The sequence below is a fragment of the Vanellus vanellus genome, assembly GCF_965231255.1.
Source record: "Vanellus vanellus genome assembly, chromosome: 3".
Lineage (NCBI taxonomy): Eukaryota > Metazoa > Chordata > Aves > Charadriiformes > Charadriidae > Vanellus > Vanellus vanellus.
In genome coordinates this window covers 46469481-46489185 of record NC_138907.1, presented here as the reverse complement: position 1 = coordinate 46489185, position 19705 = coordinate 46469481, and the positions used below count along the sequence as shown (strand labels likewise).

The 19705-nt window shown below is 36.4% G+C and overlaps 1 protein-coding gene across 2 annotated transcripts in view; it reads right to left on the bottom strand.

The window, feature by feature from the left end:
- The window catches only part of SIPA1L2 (signal induced proliferation associated 1 like 2), a gene marked incomplete at its 5' end in the record, with an annotated part of 89655 nt that overhangs the window by 10183 nt on the left and 59767 nt on the right, over positions 1–19705 (bottom strand). For both annotated transcript variants that reach the window (XM_082481871.1, XM_082481872.1), the window contains 5 exons: positions 1225–1356; positions 8426–8645; positions 11486–11639; positions 14216–14440; positions 18069–18457. In XM_082481871.1, coding sequence (XP_082337997.1) covers positions 1225–1356; positions 8426–8645; positions 11486–11639; positions 14216–14440; positions 18069–18457 — 1120 coding nt within the window. The remainder of the gene's footprint in view (positions 1–1224; positions 1357–8425; positions 8646–11485; positions 11640–14215; positions 14441–18068; positions 18458–19705) is intronic.

Sequence of the window (19705 nt, the reverse complement as noted above, 5' to 3'; positions counted from 1 at the left end):
ATGTCAGTAACAAATAGCAGGATGTTCCCTGAGCAATCAAACATAGGAGTGCACGGGAACAGTTGTCAGACTCACAGTTTCACAAAAGTTCCTGCCAGCCACAACAGGCGTGTTTGAGTAGTACTGAGCGGTAATGACTGCACACACAGTTAATCAAGGTAAGAAACAATAGAGTACTTTAGATTGCTAATCATTACTGTTGGTTTGGGTTTTTAACAATGCCAATTAAATTAGTATAGTAAGCAGTTCTGAAGAGCTTTTGATCAAATTGAAATATAATCACTTTATACTTAGGGAAGGAATCGGGTATCAGAAAACTGATTCCCATGGTCGCTTTTAGTTAAAAAAACAAAACAAAACAAAACAAACAAAACCAAACACAGAAGAACATCTCATCACTAACTTCACAGCCAGTTCTCCTCATAAAGTCAAGAGATGTATCTTATAAAATGGTGACTCTGGTAATGTCACCCTTATTCACAGATAATTCTGACTTCCCCGTTAAGGAACAATGGAAATTTTTGCACAGCACAGTGACCTAATCAAAACACCCCTCAGAAATAACAAAGCACAAACATTCAACTGTATATATTCAGATATACACTCAAACCAACACCCACCTTTCTGCGTTTATACAGTATGTGTAGGTTTAGCTCTCAGAGAGGCAAATGAGTTGTTTTTCTAGGGTAACCTTGTCTTATAATTTAATAATGCAAACACGGTCTATAACCTGCACCTCCAGTTCTGCTACTGGAAAATATAGAGCACGCTTTTGCTGTTTTTCAAGGGCTTATTATGGAAACTGAGGGGGACTGCAACATCACTTGGACTACACATACAAGTTTATAAACACAACACAATAAACTCAGGGAAATGTTACTCCCAGTTTCATTTTAAACATCTAACTTAAATGCTTTGACTCTCTCCTTCAAAACACCTGATTTTTCCAACCGATTACAGAAGGAACTTAGGCGCCTAGGTGGAGGAATTAGATTTAAGTTAGATACTGAAAGTATCGTGAATACCCCAATTCTTCAGTGACAATCTTCTGCACTGAGAAGTGATACTGCCAAAAGAACTAAAGGGCTATGAAGGCAAACACTGGATTTTTGTAATTCAAAATGTGGCTATACAATATATATTTAAAAAAAAAAAAAAAACAAACCAAACAAAAAACCACCTCTGCGTACTGAACATTGATCTTTATTCAAATTTTCCTGTTACCTTCAAACGCTCGTGCAGCATCTACCAGGTGGGACCAGTCTAGCCCTGTGGCAGTGTCTGGCAGGGGCATCAGGCCAGGATCATTGAATTTGGCTTTATCAGATAAGGACCCATCTGAGAACCAGAATTCATCTAAACAATAAACACAATAATTAGTCTTCCTATAACAATGATGTACAATTAATTTTGAAGCTATTATAATGAACTGTAAAAAGTGTATAAGCAAAGAGTGCTTAGCTTCATTTCTCTGGTTTCTGTATTTTCCTGTTCAATACTCAGTATGGGTGGAACAATTTTTAAACTTTGGGAGAATAAGATGGGAAGAATTTCTAAAGTTTTTTTGTGCGACTTTGCACATGTGTTCTTCGCATTTTCATATGAATGCTGTGTGAGCAGGCAGCATTCATTCTTAAAGCATACCATATTAAACCTGAGCACTGAGCAGAAAAGTTGCTAGATAGACAAAGTTATATTTTTAAGAAGGCTGTGAAACAACATATGAGATATTTACATGCAGAGTTTTATTCTGAAACTTAAAGATTTTTGTTCCGGAAGCAATTTAAAAACCATAGTATTCTTTTCTTTTAATGCATTTGTAGAGTCTAGCCTAGATCCAAAACTCACTTTCACATTGAAAATAACAGCGTATTAGTTTAATATTTGTAACTGTATAGCCAAGGACGTAAGACTTGTGTGCTGACCTCTAAGCTCCAGAGTGAGCTGTAAAACATTGTATAGTGTAGATAGATTGTATATTAATTGAAATGTATACACTATAGAGTTAGTTCAAACACAGCTTTCAGTTATGCAGTCTTTTAGAAAGGTATCAGGAATGCATATCTTAGTAGAGGAGATGCTAATTTTCGTAATTATCTTAAATAGTTTTACATTTTCCGTATATATCCATAGCAATCTTCACTGTCATCGATGTGAACATATTAAAATGAATACTGCTGAACAGCCACACAGAAGTTCTTAAAACTGAACATAAACAAAATACATTCTTTAAAATCACATTTCATCCTAACCATAAAGCTAGTGATACAATATTGTACTTTCAGTACATAGTATAGTCTGGAAAAAATAAATTTTGCTTCAGATGTACCTACTTTTATTAAATTAAAAGGTCAAAATAGTAATTTTTCCTCAAATATTTCAGAAGGGAATTTCCATCTAGTTATTCCAGTGATTCAGACTAAAATATTTATGAGGAATATTTTTTCCAGGAAAACCCCAAACACAACAATCAAATGAAGGAAAAAATGCACACACACAAGTGGAAGATACATTGATGTTTAAGAAAATGTCATTGTCCTGATACCAATGAAAAAGAATACCAAAGTCCATTTGCATTAAAGATTCCTGACCTAAAAATCCAAAAGCAGTAGCCTGTTACAGAACGTTCTACTACACAGAGCAATTATTAGACCATATCATATTTTTTGCAGAAAACTTGTTTAAAAAAAAATAATAAACCAGGAACAAGAAAGTGAAGGAGCTTTGCAATCCTCTATCAAAAATTTTAGGAGTCCCACAAAGCAAAAACAATGCAGAAGAGGTAGAAATCCTGTTTACTTATGTGAAAGATGCAGTATTGTTATATTACAATTGGAAGTGGCTTGACAAACCTCTGTAGAAATATTTTTGTCAATACTCACTCTTAGTATGCATAAGTGGATGTTATATGAAACAGAAAATGTAATATACAAATATATTCTATGCATACATCTGTACTAAGATTTTATTTTCAGTTCCTTATATATAAAATCTTATCAAGGTTACCGTAGGGTGCAAATACATTGGAAGCTCAACATCAGAGCAGTCTCTGAACTTTTGTATATGACCTGGGAATTCTAAGAACCTTATTTATGCAAGTGCAATTGTTTTATACGTCCCTGCTGTGGAAAATTGACAGAATGCCTTATTTGAAAGGCTGGCAAGCCAGCTTTTGGTTCTAGATCAGCGGGCGGGCCCTAAGGGACAGCCCTTGCTTTGTGTGATCAGCTTACAGAGGCTGATTGTGAAACCTGTCAGGAAGATGCCTGCTCCCAGTGCGATTCTGCTGGCTTTCCAAATTAAAGCGTAGGAGTGATATATTCACCAGTAGTCATCCTTCATTATGCGTTGCCTTTGTGAGAACCTCAGTTCACCTTAGGGTGGATCCTATTTGGTCCCGCATAAGACCTGCCAGAGGAACTCAACTGCAGAAAGCCTGCCAGAGCAGAGATTTGAATATTGATAGCTCTGAAAACGCAAGTGCTCATGCTGATGGCTGAAATTATAAGCAGAATAACTGAACAGGAATGAGTATGCCACCACAGAATAATTCATTTTCAAGATATAAATGATGTGTTCTTGTGCAGTGTGGGGGGAGGAAGGGGGAACAGGAAAGAGAAAAAAAAAAAGAAAAAAAAAAAGGAGCTCTAATGATACAGGCCTTTCTGTGCTTTTGAATTTCAGAGAATATTGTTTGTATAATTCATTTTCGAGATATAAATGATGTGTTCTTGTGCAATGTGGAGGGAGGAAGGGGGAACAGGAAAGAGAAAAAAAAAAGGAAAAAAAAAAAAAAAAAGGAGCTCTAATGATACAGGCCTTTCTGTGCTTTTGAATTTCAGAGAATATTGTTTGTATTTCAGGAATGGTCTGGGTGAGATGAATTATTTCTAGCCTCCTGTATTTGCATTTCCTCCCTGCTCTTCTTACCTTGCTGTTACCCCCACTTCTTCCCTGTATGAGCGCTGCATTAGCAGCTGTAGGCTGCCTGTTGTCTTTTTGATTTGTGCAAAGGTGGCAAGTTATGCTTTAGCCTGCCCACCTCTACGTATCCAGACGGATATGTCTAATCTCACAGGCCGCCATTTTCATTGCTCACAGGACTGGTTTTGAAGCAACACAGGCTTACCCCTATTTACTTTAACGTAAGCATTATCCTTCGGTTTTAAAGACTATTTTAAAGACTGTTGTACTCCTTTTAGCACAAAGTCATTGATCTTGTCATTTCTGGTTCTTTCAGTTATGTCACTCTCTTCCTACACTTCAGAATTTTCTTTATTTTCATTTTTGATACATAAACACATAAAGCATTTTGAAGAGCTCTTATTTTCACCAAAATTACATGGTCAGTTCAGTTTCCAACAGAAATTCTCAAATTGACTGTCATCAGTCCCACATATCTCTGTATTCAAAGAGTAACTAGTTATACAGAAAGAAGAAAGATTCACCTGACTTAACCTTTTCTACTTCCCAGACAAGTATCCTGCTTCAGCTGGAACTGCTATTTTTATGTAAAGACTACAGATCAAGAAATAATATCTGCTAAGCACTTACTGTGCTCAAACTAGACATGCCATTTAACAAGCAGATTATCTCAAAAGATGCTGTAGCTGAAGGAACATCTCAAGGCATATGTAGACATAAATCCCATTGTCTGCTTCTTGTTCTTCTTTCCTGCTATCACCAATTATATCTCTACAGTCCTCTTAAACAACAGCTTCCGCCTGCCAAACCCTTCCCTTCTTCAGTATTACCTAGTGCTGTCCAAAGTCTCTCTTCAAAGACGCCAGCCTGCTAATAGACTTTCTCACGGACATATGCTCACATTACTGTTAGAATAGTGGACGTGTACTCCCAAGAACTACTTTTGCCTTCCCTTTTGTTATTGAAAATAGTCTCGTGTTCTGGTATGGTGGATAATTCACTGTGTGAGAGTCTGTAACAGACAAATATATATACTCCTTTGGTTGCATGAATTATTTAATCAACAGACTTTATTTGCTTACTGAAAAACTGATTTCCAAATTGTTCACGTTGTACATCATCAATACGCAGACATGCTCTTCCATTTTAATACTGGTTCTTATCAATGAGGTCAGTTTTGGATTGAAGCTAACACTCACACTAAGCCAGTTTTAAGATAGACTTTCATCTAATAACATCATTGCAGATATATCAGATGCACTTTTGGCAGCCTTTTCCCTATGGCATGTATAACCTGAGAACTTTCAGAATTTGTCACTATATTATTCCAAAATACTCCCTTCCTTATGGCCCTCTTCACTGCAAGTATCCTGCACCTTGCTCCTTTCACAGGAATGTCACGGCAGTGTATCACTTCAGGCATTTTTCTTTCCCCTTTCTTTTTGTGTTTCACAATAGGAGTGGACCACGGTGCCTGCAATGTCAGTCAGGCTGCCTCCACGTGTCTTCCTGGGTTTCCAATTTGTGTTAGTATACCAGTTCTGTATCACTGGTTCTCACTGTTTTCATTCTTTCCCTGCTAGTTCAGCTGCCGTGAATTTGCAAGACGGGGATAGATTTGTACCTGCGACCATGTATGGCACGCTAGAATCACTCAACATGAACAGCGCTGTCTCAGTTAGGGAATCATTAATGTCCCTACAGCAAAATTCCACAGTTCTCAGCTACATGAGTTCTGCTTTCCGGTTTAAGTTAAGTTAAAAATAAGATAAAATGAAATAAATCTTTCCACATTTGTGTACTGCGTGCAATCAACAGCACTCAACTGTCAGAGCTTGCATTTCAGGCTTTGCTCAAAGCAACTCTTCTTTCACTTCCCCCGGTGATAAAATAACAAAAAAATCCTATAGCTTCATCTTCTCATCTCCTTCCCACAGTCAACATCGCACACAGTTGAAGCTTCTGTTTCCATATTTGAATGGTTGTTCTGTCTGATAATTCTGATTTCCCAGTAAACTGAAAACCCTTCACGTAGCCTATTATGCTTTGGTTTTGGTGCTGCCTTGCTTACCTATTAATCACGCTCTTTTCCTTGCTAGAGGGATCTCAGGAGACTTGGTGCTGCCACTATTTCATGTACCACATGCTGGGTAATAACATGCAAGAACATATCTTCCTAAAAAGAATTCCAGACAAAACCACACTATTTCCACTGATTTCTGTAAACATTAAATATCAGTAAGTTTGCAATGTTTTAAGATCACAAACATATGTATTTTACAAACGACATTACTGTGACAGCTAAGAATCCTGATATCTGAAACTACAACCTCAAGCTAAAATTATAAATGAAAAAGAAACCTCTCACATCGCCACTGCTACAGAATGTAAATACCTGCTGCGCAGCAACTACAAAAACCTTCCTAGCAAGAGCCAAAGTTAGTTCCTTGCATGGGGATACTGACTAACTTTATTGAAAATAAAGGCAGGCAAGTCATGATGTGTTTGTTTTCAGAGTGTAATTACAGATAACCAACTAAATCTTCCTTGAAACAGCCATCAGAAAAGATCCCATATTGCTTGGATCGAAAGGCACTTTTATAACACAAAACCAGAAGCAGAGAATAGAGGTCGTATATGAAAATAGCATGAACTACTTTGGATATCAACAACCAGCTTCATTTTGACTGACAGGATACTAGCTTAATGTTTTCTCCCAGCTATGCGTATAAATAACTTTCTGCATCTAAGAAGCAGCAAGAATGGAAAATAGTGTTCAAGACGGAACTAATACACAAAACACTAAAATTTCACTGCTGGAGGAGTGGTATACAACTTTAGCGTACACCATTAATTGCCTTATGTCAATCTCTAGAATAAAAGCACGCTGAAGGTTTGATCCCATTGCACATTTACTTTTACAAGAAATGGCTCCAAACCCACATGCTTAACATAGTAAAAGAAGGAAATGCAATCAGGATGCCTGATTATATACATAGCTCCTTCATAGACTACAAAATCTACCGACTTAGTCTCAAATGAAACAAAATGGGTCTTCATTCTCCGTCAGTAAAAGCAAAGAATCTTTTCATTACATTCGTAGTAAAGAGTTTCACTCTGATCGAAGAATATTTTTAGAATGGCAAAGGTACACCAAGCATGCATTCCCATCTGAAGCAGGAATTCGGCACTTGTTTCTGACAGCAGTTTCAAATTAACCCGTGGTTAGTGACTAACACTCAGTCTCATAGCTGAGGCCACTACAATTACAGGCGTGTTTGGTATCTAAGGCTTACTTCTGAAAGTTAGCAAGCGACCGCTAGTTCCTGAAGGACAAGATGAATGACAGAGCCCTTTTTATTACTATTTCTTTTAAGTCACCTTCTGCTTTGTCTCTGGACATGCGCCTACAAAAGTCCTTAATGCTTTCAAGAAATCCACCCACATCTTCTTAACTATGGACTTCAGAGTCCACAATTGATCTACTATTTTTTTAAATTGTGGTCAGCTGTGATGTAATATTAAAGTAACTAACTAAAAGTGCCCTGTTTTTTTTCTCTAGATTGGGTCTCCCCTATAAGTCAGCCAGCCTAAAATATTTGCAAAGCGATTTAGCATTTTTTTAAAAACAAATTCACTCTTATTGAATATATAAATATGGATATGTAGCCTAAACATATATATCTGGCTGTATAGATTTGGGCTGTGGTATATAAGCATATATATTTTTCACAATTTTCTTTTTCTTTTTATTTGTAATTTTCATCATTTTAATTAATTTTTTCCACAAAAGTACTACAAACTTTATAGTTCATCGCTCTACATTGGAATTATTGCAAGATAAGCATATAATAAAGATCTTGCTCATGAAGAGCTCACAAGTAAAGACATCCTCACAAGATAGTTTTAATCCAGCACCCCAGACTACTCTTTTCCTGCCATTAAAAATGAAGTGTTATTTCCAAAGGTTTTACTAACATGTCAAAGAAAGTATCAGCAAATTCAGTTTTGAAATTGGAGATGACGATAAGTATTGTACATTTCCTTTTAAGATGTTACCAAAAGGATCATCTAAATAGAAGCTGTCCCATTTAGCTATTCTTTTGAATATATTTGTGAATATTTCGGTAATTTGAATGCACACAAAAACCAAACAAACAAAAATATTAAAAAAAAAATTGGCTTAATTAGCTCACCACTGGAAAATAAAATGATAACAAGAAATATGTTCAGACAAATGTTTGTTGCCTATCACTGATCTCATGAAAATTTTGGGGGAAGTAAAGTGAATGCTATCTCCAAGCATGATAAATGTGACTTGATCCCTAAGGCAAGCATAAGCACTTACTGCTGACCAAATATGCTTTTCCTAGGATATCTACAACACTGATTACACATCTCATTATTTCACCTTAAAAGTAAAATCTAACTTAGTATTTGGTGATTTGTTTGAATTTATTACAAATATTCCAAACTCAGCACTGACAGTAACATCACTTACTTCTCAGATTTCCCATTCCAGGAGTCAGGCTCATTCTGGGAGGCAATGTGCTGTGATACGGTGGCGTAGTGCTGAATAAGATATCATTTGGCAAGGCCTGGTCCAGCATTGAACTTCGAGAGCTAGCGTATGAAGATCCTCTCCGATTGCTACATATACTCTCATCAGACAGGGTACGGTAAAGCGTCCTCCGAGGAGAAAGGTTTCCATAAAATGAAAACTGAACATCAAAATACGAAGATATAAGAACACGTATTACTGGTTAAGATAATTCACACAATCATATCCATCACCAGTTCCTGGGAGTATTTTTCAGAGTAGGCACTCTGGAATTCTTGAGCTAATACAGAAGATCAGAGATTTGTTCCACCACACCAGATCTACTGGCACCTCAAGAGAGTAACTGAACTGGATTTTCATACTTCCTCTTGATATTTTGGAACATATCACCATGAATTTATCAGATACTGTATAGTTTTATTAATTCTGAATTGTTAAATGAAACCGCCATAGCCTTGACAGCAATGTTTTTTAGAAATACGTATAAGGTTACAAAGTCTGGTAACATTTATTCAAGACTATATATATAACTGTTTGATTTTAATTTGAAATGACTACACTTTAATGTTAAACATTCTGAACTGATATATGGTGCAATATAATTCACTGGATGATAAAAGTGACTTGAGACATTGCATCTCTCCAGATATCACAAAATAGGCTTAGAAAAGAGGTTAAGAGTTCAGTGAAAACTGTTCACGCCTTTCAAAAAGTTACTTAAACCACAACCCAAATATCTACAGTAAAACAAGATGTTACTGTATTGTAAAACTGGGCCATTCAACTTCATAAGTCATTCTTTAGCACTGCAAATCCAGTTATTCTTCACACCTAAAAATGTCGGTTATTGCCTTAATTATTTTGACTGGTTTGTCCTGCATATAACAATTTAATGTCCTGCCCTGTTTTCTTTGTAATTAATTATGAGTTGCACGCTCCCTATGCAGAATGTATGCTTAAGGGCAGTAGCTTTTTAAAAACAGTGAATATAGCATAGAATTAAAGATATCTACATTGTTTTTATTTCTGACAAAACTTGCTCGCTGATGAATATTTCTAAAAGGCCTACACAGAAACACCCATGCCACAAGACGGGGTCTTTACAAAATACACTTCATAGTGCTAGTTCAGGAAAGCGTCTATCTTGATGACATTACAAAACATGCTCAATTGTTAGAATGCTTAACTGGGTCCCAGGGAAAATTGAGGGAGATATTCAGATTGTAATCTAGGAAAGCATCAAAATACTATATCGGTTCTAGAGATTTGCCCAAAACAGATATGGGCTGTGGGAATAAACATCATCCAAAACGTGATTTTAACGCTTATGCAAAATGATCACAACAATAGACAGAAGCAGCATTCCTAAATGAATGGATAGTGGACATACACACCATCCTTAAACGAATGGATATACGGTATCCTTCTATAAGCAGTGGTTAAAGAAGATCAAAAGACTCTGAGCCTACTTAGGGACGACATTAGGCAAAGGGTTAAAACCCTCTGAATTGAAGGGTCTCTGATCCTCTTTCCTGCACTCAAGATTCCCGGCAAGCATCCTGCTGCAATTCTTGGCTGTTACTCAAGTCTCCTCAACCTCATACTGCATCTTATCTATACAGGTTGTTCACTAGCTATTGCTGGAGCTTTACAGAGTTTCCTTTCAGGCAGCGACAAAAACTAAGCATTACCTAGAGGCCTCATTATTCCCTGATCTATGAAGAAGGTAAAATCAAAAGTGTGATTTGATCCTGTAGAATCTCCCGTATTTGGAAAATTCCTTTCTAGCTTTTGCTGTCAAAGACCACTAACTCACCTACACCAAGATTATTACCCTCTATGAAGGCATAATCAAAGACTGGATAACTGCCGAGTCCTACGGATGGGGATCCCCTACGAGTCAGGGCCTACGGTCTCTCTCTTAGTGAGCTTTTGTTTGGGTGTCTTGGGAGGGGAAGGGGACAGCAGTAACTTATCTCAAGATGGCCACACCTCCTCACTCCTTGTTGTCTCTTATTTAGGTAGCCAGAAACATTGGCAGCTCTCAAAATCATCACAGAAAAGCAATTACTGTATCAATCATAAACCATAAAAACCTCTAGGACATTATTCATGAGAATTCAAACACATAACACGCATACTTAACATACTGCACGTTAAAAAATATATATGATCTGAATTTTAAATTCAACCCTGCACTTAGAGGATTCCCATGTGTTACTTTTGTTCAGACATGATGATTATGCTAATTAGCACATTGTATAAACACAGAGGGTTAAGAGAGCATTGACTTAATATCAAAGTGTGACTATTATCTCAAGTAATTTAATTGCTTTGTGCTTCATTCCACATTAAGCATGGAACTCAGAATCACGTATGCCTTGGGGAGTAGTAAATTTTAAGTTCTCTATCCACTTTTGGTGAACTTTTAAATTATATACCCATATAACCCGTGGTTAAATTATATACCCATAAACAACACCCATTGTCTTCATACTATAAAGATAAGATGTATGTTCTCCACTCGCACTGACAATTATGCCTTTTGAGCAGTTGCCACTGATACCTACTTGAAATTATAACTCAAACAGAATTGTTGGTACTGAGTATCATAGTGCAGGGGAAAACAGGCTACTTTTATTCATGTGATTTAATATAATATGAGGTGGATAAATTTAGGCATCCAACCTTTAAAACATTACTTTTAATCTTTGAAATTGTAATTAAGTTGCTCAACCTGCACCTGTCTCTGCTCAAGCTAAGCAAAGACATACTTAAACAAATCCTCTATTTCACGCATAATCATCAAACTAGATATTAGTTTCGCATTGTGGGAAATGGTATTTTGGGACTTACGGTCAGTATTTATAGAGTCCTCATGGAATATACTTAGCTTGTACAAAATGATATTGCCTTGTCTACAGCAACTTTGGGAATACCAGAAATTCACTTCGAAGGTAACTGTGTCTGAAATACACAGAGCTGAAGAAAGTAGCTCACCTTTCTTCTCCCCTCCTCCATAGAGAGGCTGTCTGGCAGCATCAACTTCAGAAAATCTTCTTTGGACAAGACTTGCTGACTTTCAACAATGGCATTCCTCACAGAAGTTTGGAGTGGACTCGATGCAGACACAGCATCAATATCATCATACACTCTGTTGAGACAATTGGTGTTTTTAGCAAGGGAAGCAACAGTGCTCTTGGATTTGAAAGACTGCACTCATTTTCTGTCACAAGGTAAAAATTGTTAGAATTATCTCCTGATACAGCACACTCTTATTTGGAACATTTCTTCAATCGTTTTATATTTGTGAAACTGTTTGTGGGTCCAAAACAGAATTCTTAAAGTACTGAAAAATCAATTTTAGGAATTTTGAAGAACAACTAAAAAAAGCATAATGCTTGTTTCTCCTAGCTTGCCTCTCTCTTTTTTTACATACCACATTTCTCTATTGTTAAAGAAGCATTTATACATTTCTGATAGTTCATCACAAAGTATTTTAACTTTTAATTCCTTAGCAAATAAGAAAAATCAGTATTTTATAGTGTGACATTGTATCCAGCGTCACAATCTGGCACAATTACTATGTTCACCAATGGCAATGTTTGAAGTATATTGGTAATCGATTGTGCCATGTGCCAAGTGTGTTTTATTATCAGCAATTTCATAAAGCTCTTTAGATAAATAAAACAGCTGTCTTCCTTAATTATCAGCATATAAAAATGTATTTACTGTTAACAAAAGACTGTCAAACTGAATTATTATCTTTCCGCTTCCTTCCAGTGAGCAAGGAGAGAGAGAATTTTAAGAGGTTTACTCTGGAAATGCAACTGAAGGAACTAGAGATTCCCAATCACAGAGAACATACATTTGAAGCCATTACTTTTTGCCAAGTGCAGCATAATCAGTGACTGTCTTCAGCAGAGAGGAAACAAGCTTTGCTACAGTAGAGGGTAATTCTCAGTGAATTATATCCTATAGTGGCACAACATTCAGCAATTGACCTGATTTTCATCATCATTGCTAATTAGAGATGTTATTTTATTTCAACATAATTATATTCAGAGAGATTTCCTCTCTGTGATGTACGGAAAGCCTTCCTAGAAAGAAAGAGGTGAAGCAACGCGTTACACCACGAAAAAATCTGAAAATATTTTCTGATATATGAAGTGCTGCCATATTCAATTAATGTTTCTTAAATAGAACTAGCTCTTGAAGATACTCTTCCAAATTGCTGTGGTTCCAGTCTAAATATCATGATTCATTATGCAATTTCGTTTTAAGGGTTCTGTTCAAAACGAAGAGAAATTGTTTCAGGAGTTCGTCAACTTCAAAATGCAAATCTTCTGGGAATCAATGAAGTTACCATTTTTTAAGTGCAAATACTAGGGGGCGTGTGTGTGTGTGTGTGTGTGTGTGTGTGTGTGTGTGTGAAATCACCAATGCAATAACACAAAGAAACACAAATAACCAGGATAGAAAGGTAGTAACGTCTACTTTTGAAAATTAGGAATTTAAGAGCTTAACTTCAGGCTCATATTTCGTAGCCCATATATTCTAGCTTCTATTTTTAAATATGAATCTTGCCATAAATATGCATATATATGTAATGAGATATTAGATGCAAATAAGCCATTCCCTTTACACAAAGAGTAATCCCATAGCAAGCATTTGAAAATCAGGTACTGCATGTCACCTTGTCAATTTATCAAGATATATAGAGCTATGATTTACTGAGAGACAGAAATGAATAGCTTATGCAGAAAAAGAAAGCAAAGAGGTTATCAGAGAAGATGATTTTGAAGATAACAGGAATTTAAAGGTTAGTTTTTAACAGCAGATTCAAACGTTACTTATTACTGCTGCAGCACGGGGAAAGTCTAATCTTTATCTACATTTGAGATACTATATCTTTTCCTTTGAGTGCAAGCCTTTTTCCTCCGCCTAAGAACACATTTCCCATGAGCTATTCCCATGCTGTACACATAGCTGTTCGTTAGAACTGTTTGGAATATTGTTGTCTGTATGTCACTTGCCAGAAAAAAATGTGTAGTTTTATTGAAGCCTGCACATTTTGTACAGTTTCAGGAAGAGAGGGTCAGATACCTCTTTTCCTTGTGGCGTCCTAACCACCAGTTCATACCTGTTCATTAAAAACAAAGTCAGAAAAAGATACCAAAGAACCACTAAAATACCCCCAACTGGCACTATTTTTTTTTTTTTTATTATCTACTGTAGGTCACTGATACGTTTACGGTCATCTCTCCCATCTGTAATGTACGAGCTGATGTTATAGGCAACAAGATAGTAAGGTTTAATACAGAAACGTCAGGAAGTAAGCTTTCTTCAACCAACTAAAGTTCCTGAAGATTTGTAGAAAAGGCCCTTAAGACCTTAATAAAATTGTACCTTCCCAATTGTTTCCTAGAGACTCAAAATGCAAATTCAGAATGTCATACATTTTTGCCTACACACACTTTCAGAAATTTCTGTCAGCCTGCTTTATTTGACACATGGGAAAAAGATGCAGCTGGATAGAACAGAGGAAAAAACAGTATCCTGTGCAGTTATTTTCTTTTTTTTTTTTTTTTGGTGTACCTTTGATACATAAAGGTACAGAAAAAAAAGACCAAACATTTAAAAGTGAAACAGAATTTGTCATTTTTAATTTTTCTATCCTATTTTAAAATTTTCCCTTCTTTCCCCAACAAACTTAAACAGAGTTCTTACTCATGGCATTCGGAAACTTCAGATTCTTCAGGTGTAGGACTTCCTTCTGATTTTTTCCATCCAATGACATATTTACTCACTGCTCCTTGTCTGTGGTACGGTTTTGAAACCGACCCAGAAATTTGTTGACTACTATTCTGCGACACTATATAGACTTTGGAGGTATCTAGGGAGCCGCTCTTTTTCGAGCAATGTGTTGATGGGCTTCCTGAATGATGTGACCCACTGAAAAAGTAAAGAAAACACACAAAAGCAAACATGAAAACTGCTATACAACAACAAATCAGAAACACTTTGCCTGGTATGCAGCTATAATTCTTAATGGTAAGTTTTTCTCAAGGTTAAAATCGACGTAGCAATATGGTACAGTCATTTTCTATATACTGGCAGTGTATACATTAAAGATCTCCGAGAACAGAATTGTGATGAGTTTCTAAAACTAGTAACATATATAATTCAACTTGCTGAAATGCCGATGCAAACTGATATGAATGAAAATTAAAAGACTAAGTTCAAGACATATATAGAGAATTTGTGTGTGCAATTTTAAGTAAATATATACACACATATTATTAATGGTATAATTCCATTTACATCAAGACCTATAGGGAATTACCCCAAATATCTCTCTAATTTTAAAACTTACGTGCTTTTCCACTTCATGTTAATTTTGCCAATTCATGCCAGTTTAGACTGTGTCTTTCATTCAGTACCATTGAGAATTTAATATTAACAGAAGTAAATTTCAGTTCAACAAAAACAGTCCTCTGGATAATTTTAATTGCCTCTTTTATTAAGAATAACAGCACTAGTAGGCACTAATGAAACCTTTCACTGGAGACCCACAAAATGGTTTAAAATGAACTAAAGCAAACATTTCCTTGAAGAATAAATTTCTTCTTTTCATCTTGGAGGTGAAGTAAGCAAAGCATTCAGAAACCATGTACCTTGCCTAAAATCATAGGCTGGAACCTGAAGTAGCAGGTCCTAACTTCTGGTCGTTGTTGGTTTAAGAATAGCAAACACATTGCTATCTTAATCTAATCCCCAAAACATTGGATTAATTCACAGAGGACCAGAAGGTGTTGCTGAAAGCATAACAGACATGGCTACTTTGCTGTCCATGCAGAGTCAAATACAAGCAACGCACGTGCATAGATGTCATTAGATCAAATTAAAATGTCTACTGTGTAAGAAAGTTGAAACATTAAGGCGATTAATAATTTTGATCACAGTTAGCATGTGCATTTAATCCTAAAGGCAACTTATTTTCTCTCCTCCCTCTTTCTCCTCAAAAAGTGGAAACAAGATTATGAGGTTTGGGGGGAAGAAAATAATGCGGGTGATGTTAAAAGCTTCTTTGCTTGCTATCCTTACAAATATGCAAAGAAATTATGTAAAGATGTGGTGAAGAAAATAATTCAGTTACGAAAAATAGAAACCTAAAGATGAAGCAACATTGAAGCACAATCTAAAATACATATCAGATCGACAGCAAGGACATTATCCAGAGGACTTTAGACTTCCATTTGTAACTAAATTTAAGAAAAATAGAGCACCCAACCTCATTCTGTAGGTTTTAAACAACAGAATATTTTTGAAGCGAAGAAATAAAGGCCTATAAAAGCCTGGTTTTAGACAATGAGTTCAACGCAATGGTTGGAACAAGCAGTATATATTTTTAGGATCCAAAAGACATTCTATGATGTAGGAAGCAAAGCAAAATTGAAGGCCGTGAAGCTAAGCTGTTTCAGCTACAGTAACATAAAGGTATTTGATACTTCATGTGCATAATTAATATAAAATAGGACAGAGAAAACCATTAATAACAGAGCTGTGAGACAACGTTGTGCATAGCTCAAGTCAGTCTTGCAGTTTGAGATACTGTTTCCCATGGCAGGCTTAATTCCGTAAATCCTAGTCAGACGCTACAGTAGCAGTTTTTTTCAGGGGGTTCTTTATCTGATGACATTAGAGAATCAGGCCAGTATCTTTCAACTAACCAACATCTTTCCTATGCATTGCATTTTTTCTATTCAGTAAACAGAATACAACTGTCATCTATAAATGCAACACTTCTTCATGACATTCCACCAGTCTGGGGGCTTGTTTCTTGAACTTTTACACTGTTTAGCTACTGCAGAACAAGTTTACTATTTAACATTCATAAAACAATTGTGAATGAATGCCTCAATAGTGATAGAACTTCATTGTTGCAGATTATGAAGAAATACAAACCCAGTGTCTGACCAGTTGGAAAATATACATAGGATTCAGCAGTAGATAACACACGCTCATATGTTAACTCAACTTTCTTAGATTTATTTGAATGCCTCAGTGTTGCAGCATCACAGCTACAAAATAAGATGTTTTTAATAATGTATGCCTATGGGTGCTTTATAGGTGATGCCAGTTTTTAAACCCAACTGCAAAATTATTTATCACTCCACCATAATTTGAAGAATATGTAAGCAATGTTTAAATAAAACAGTTGGATCACATAACAAGTCTGACATTTTTCCTATAGCAAAAGGGTTTGGGTTTGGCACACAAATTAGAAGGTGATAATTTGGAAACATTGCTATTGCCAAAGTGGAATTGGGCAGTGAGTCGTCATCTCAACAATAATTACTACTTTGGAAATGCCTCAGTAAACCCATTTAAAATCTATATGCCTTTTTTTTCCCCTTTAATTTTTAATTAATCCATAAAATGTTTATTCCATAGAAGTGAGCAGCAGATTACTTAATGGTTGCCTGGCACTTTAAATATGACAGCTGCCACACAAGTGCTGAGAATACATACTCTGGCCATTAGAAATCTATTTCAGCTCATTATGACGAAGTCCTAGAAACACAGAGCTTATTTCTAGCGCTTCAGAAGTCTCAACATATAAAATTAAATCTCAATGCACACAACGCAGATTAAAACTGGAGCTTGTGCATTATCACAGGGGTAGTGAAAGGTTAACATAAAGGCATTTACCTAGTTTTCACACTAGTCTATTCAATAGTCTATACTATCTTTTACAACTTGTGAAAAAAAAGAAATCTGTAAGTCAGAGTAAGTACACAAGACTAATTCACTCATGTCAAGCATATAGAGAAATGAGGATACAAGATATTATTTGGTTATTTTCCTGTACTGTTTGACATTGGAAACAGGAAAATCAGAGGGAAAGAACAACAATTTCCTTCCATCCTTTACAGACTAAAAACCTTAACACATAGACCAAAGCTTCAACTTCAAAGTCACCATAAAATGGGAATTGGGAGATAAAGGCAACTCGTGTACTTTCAAAGTGTGCTTTCCAACAGATGTGCTATGCGCACATTCCAATTGTAACAAAAAGAAGAGCTGAAAATCCATCAAAAATTCAGTTCAGCAAACAAAATTGTAAAGCATACTTCACAACAATGTAAATTAGGGGGGATTGTACGCAATGCATTTTCACTAGATGTAAAAATTGCCCATTGCAATTTTTCTGATTTCCCTCAGCATTAACTCCCTGTTGCATTGTACTAAAAAGAAAAAAGTATGCAAAATAAGTTCTAGGTGAGTTCTAGGTGTAAACTTCACTTATACTCAGGGATGCTTCCCAACTTTAAAAACCTAACCAATGTGCCCAAGGTCACATATCAAGTCTCCATCAGATCCGGGAGTATGGCTACCTAAGCTTTTTAGGCAGACTCATCAAAAATTGCCTGAAAACTGCTCATATAGGCCTTTAGATACAACAAAAACATCAAAATCAGTTAAGTGCAGTTTCAAAGAGAGGTAAACAGAATAACAAAAATGAAAAAGAGTTCTCCGTATGTTAATCCATAATCCCTAACTTGTAAGAAACACATACCTGGAATGAGAGGAAATTTCACTTAGGTCTCCCATACTGCCTTCAGCTGTATGACTGGTAGAAATAGCAGAGGCATAGCTATGAACAGCATAGATTTTAGCTGGATCATCATCTGGCCCAGGAGTTTCAGAAGACTCTGTCCACTGCTCAGTACGACAATGTACTCCAGACCTGCTGCCAGCAAGGTGCAAAGGGGCCAGAAGAGGAGCGGACATGCAGGGAGCTGTATCAATTCCACTGTCAGTAGAAGCCCCCTTTATATATGTTAATCCAAGCAGCTCAGGATCCATCAGGTCTCCAGAACCGAAGTGTTTTTCATCACTGTTGCTGGACGTATTACTGGATAGGGTGTTGCTGCTGGAGTGGCTTGAACAGCTTTTGTCTCCAATCTTAACAAGAAGAAAAACAAAACAAGACCCTCCTCAAGTTAAATAGTAAAATGTGTATTTTCATATGTTACCGAATTTGTGCCATTCAAAGACCATTTTGTTATTTTTTACAGTATGCTGTAATATAACTGCAAAGTATGAAAGGAGTGAATTATATCACCATACCACCAGTTTCTATGAAACGAGTTGCATAACTGACTAGACACACTAAAAATTGATGTCACTGCAAATAAAAAGGCTCTAGTTTCATCTTCTCTGGCAAATCTTAAGATCACACTTGAATTTTCCAATTATAGGGCCTGCTTAACATCCATAAAATTGCATTCCTGAACAGTTAAAATAAGCATCTGTTAAAGCTACAAGCGTTGGTAATTATTTGTTTAAACAAGTTCAACTGCAAACCTGAAAAACACCAAAGACTGAATTATCCTTGGCTTTTTCCTCAGTGTAGGTGAAATACGCAGCTTATTGGATCAAATTCAATTGGATGTGTGGCTAGTTAAATTGAAGCCAATCACGACGTATGCGTACCAGATGAAAGCAACTTAAGTCACAGGGCCCTAAGCTATGCAGGGCTATTGAAGTGGAATAATTATGTCAGGCATTTGTGTCAATAAAGCCGGTGGGTTTTGTTGTTTTTTTCAAAAGAGATTTTATAGAGAGTTGGATTAACTTATCTATCTGACGGAGTAGCCAGAATAAGGGCAGATGGACTTCTATTAGGTATAACGTAAACGTGGAGGGTGAATAACTTTTTTACGAGATCCCATTCCTAGCAGATGCATAGAAACATAGCTGTTGCCCATACACTGCAGCAGTTAGACAAGGCAGCCTTGCCAGAAATGATACTTCTATTCCATGTGGGAATTAATAGGCCTCAAAATTTGAGAAAATTGTTTTAGGAAAAAAAAAGGAAGGGTTACATTTGCATACATTCTAACCTTTACAAGATGGCTGCATCTTAAAAACAATGGAACAATTGATAAAAATACAATGAGCAGTTTTTTCAAGGAGAGGGACTGGGAGAAAGGTTTCTGGAGAAAAGGCATGTCACCTCTTACTGTAAATGTAAAATGGAACCAAAGTGGACAGAAACAAGGTCAGGGCGGGGGAAGCTCAAAGGCATAAAATTAGCCTCAGAAGATGTATTGCGTGTATGAGCCTTCCCAAAAATTTCCTGTATGTTGCTGAACATACGTGCTTATGTACCTTCCTGACCCTGCAAGCAACAGAGAATCTGGACAACAG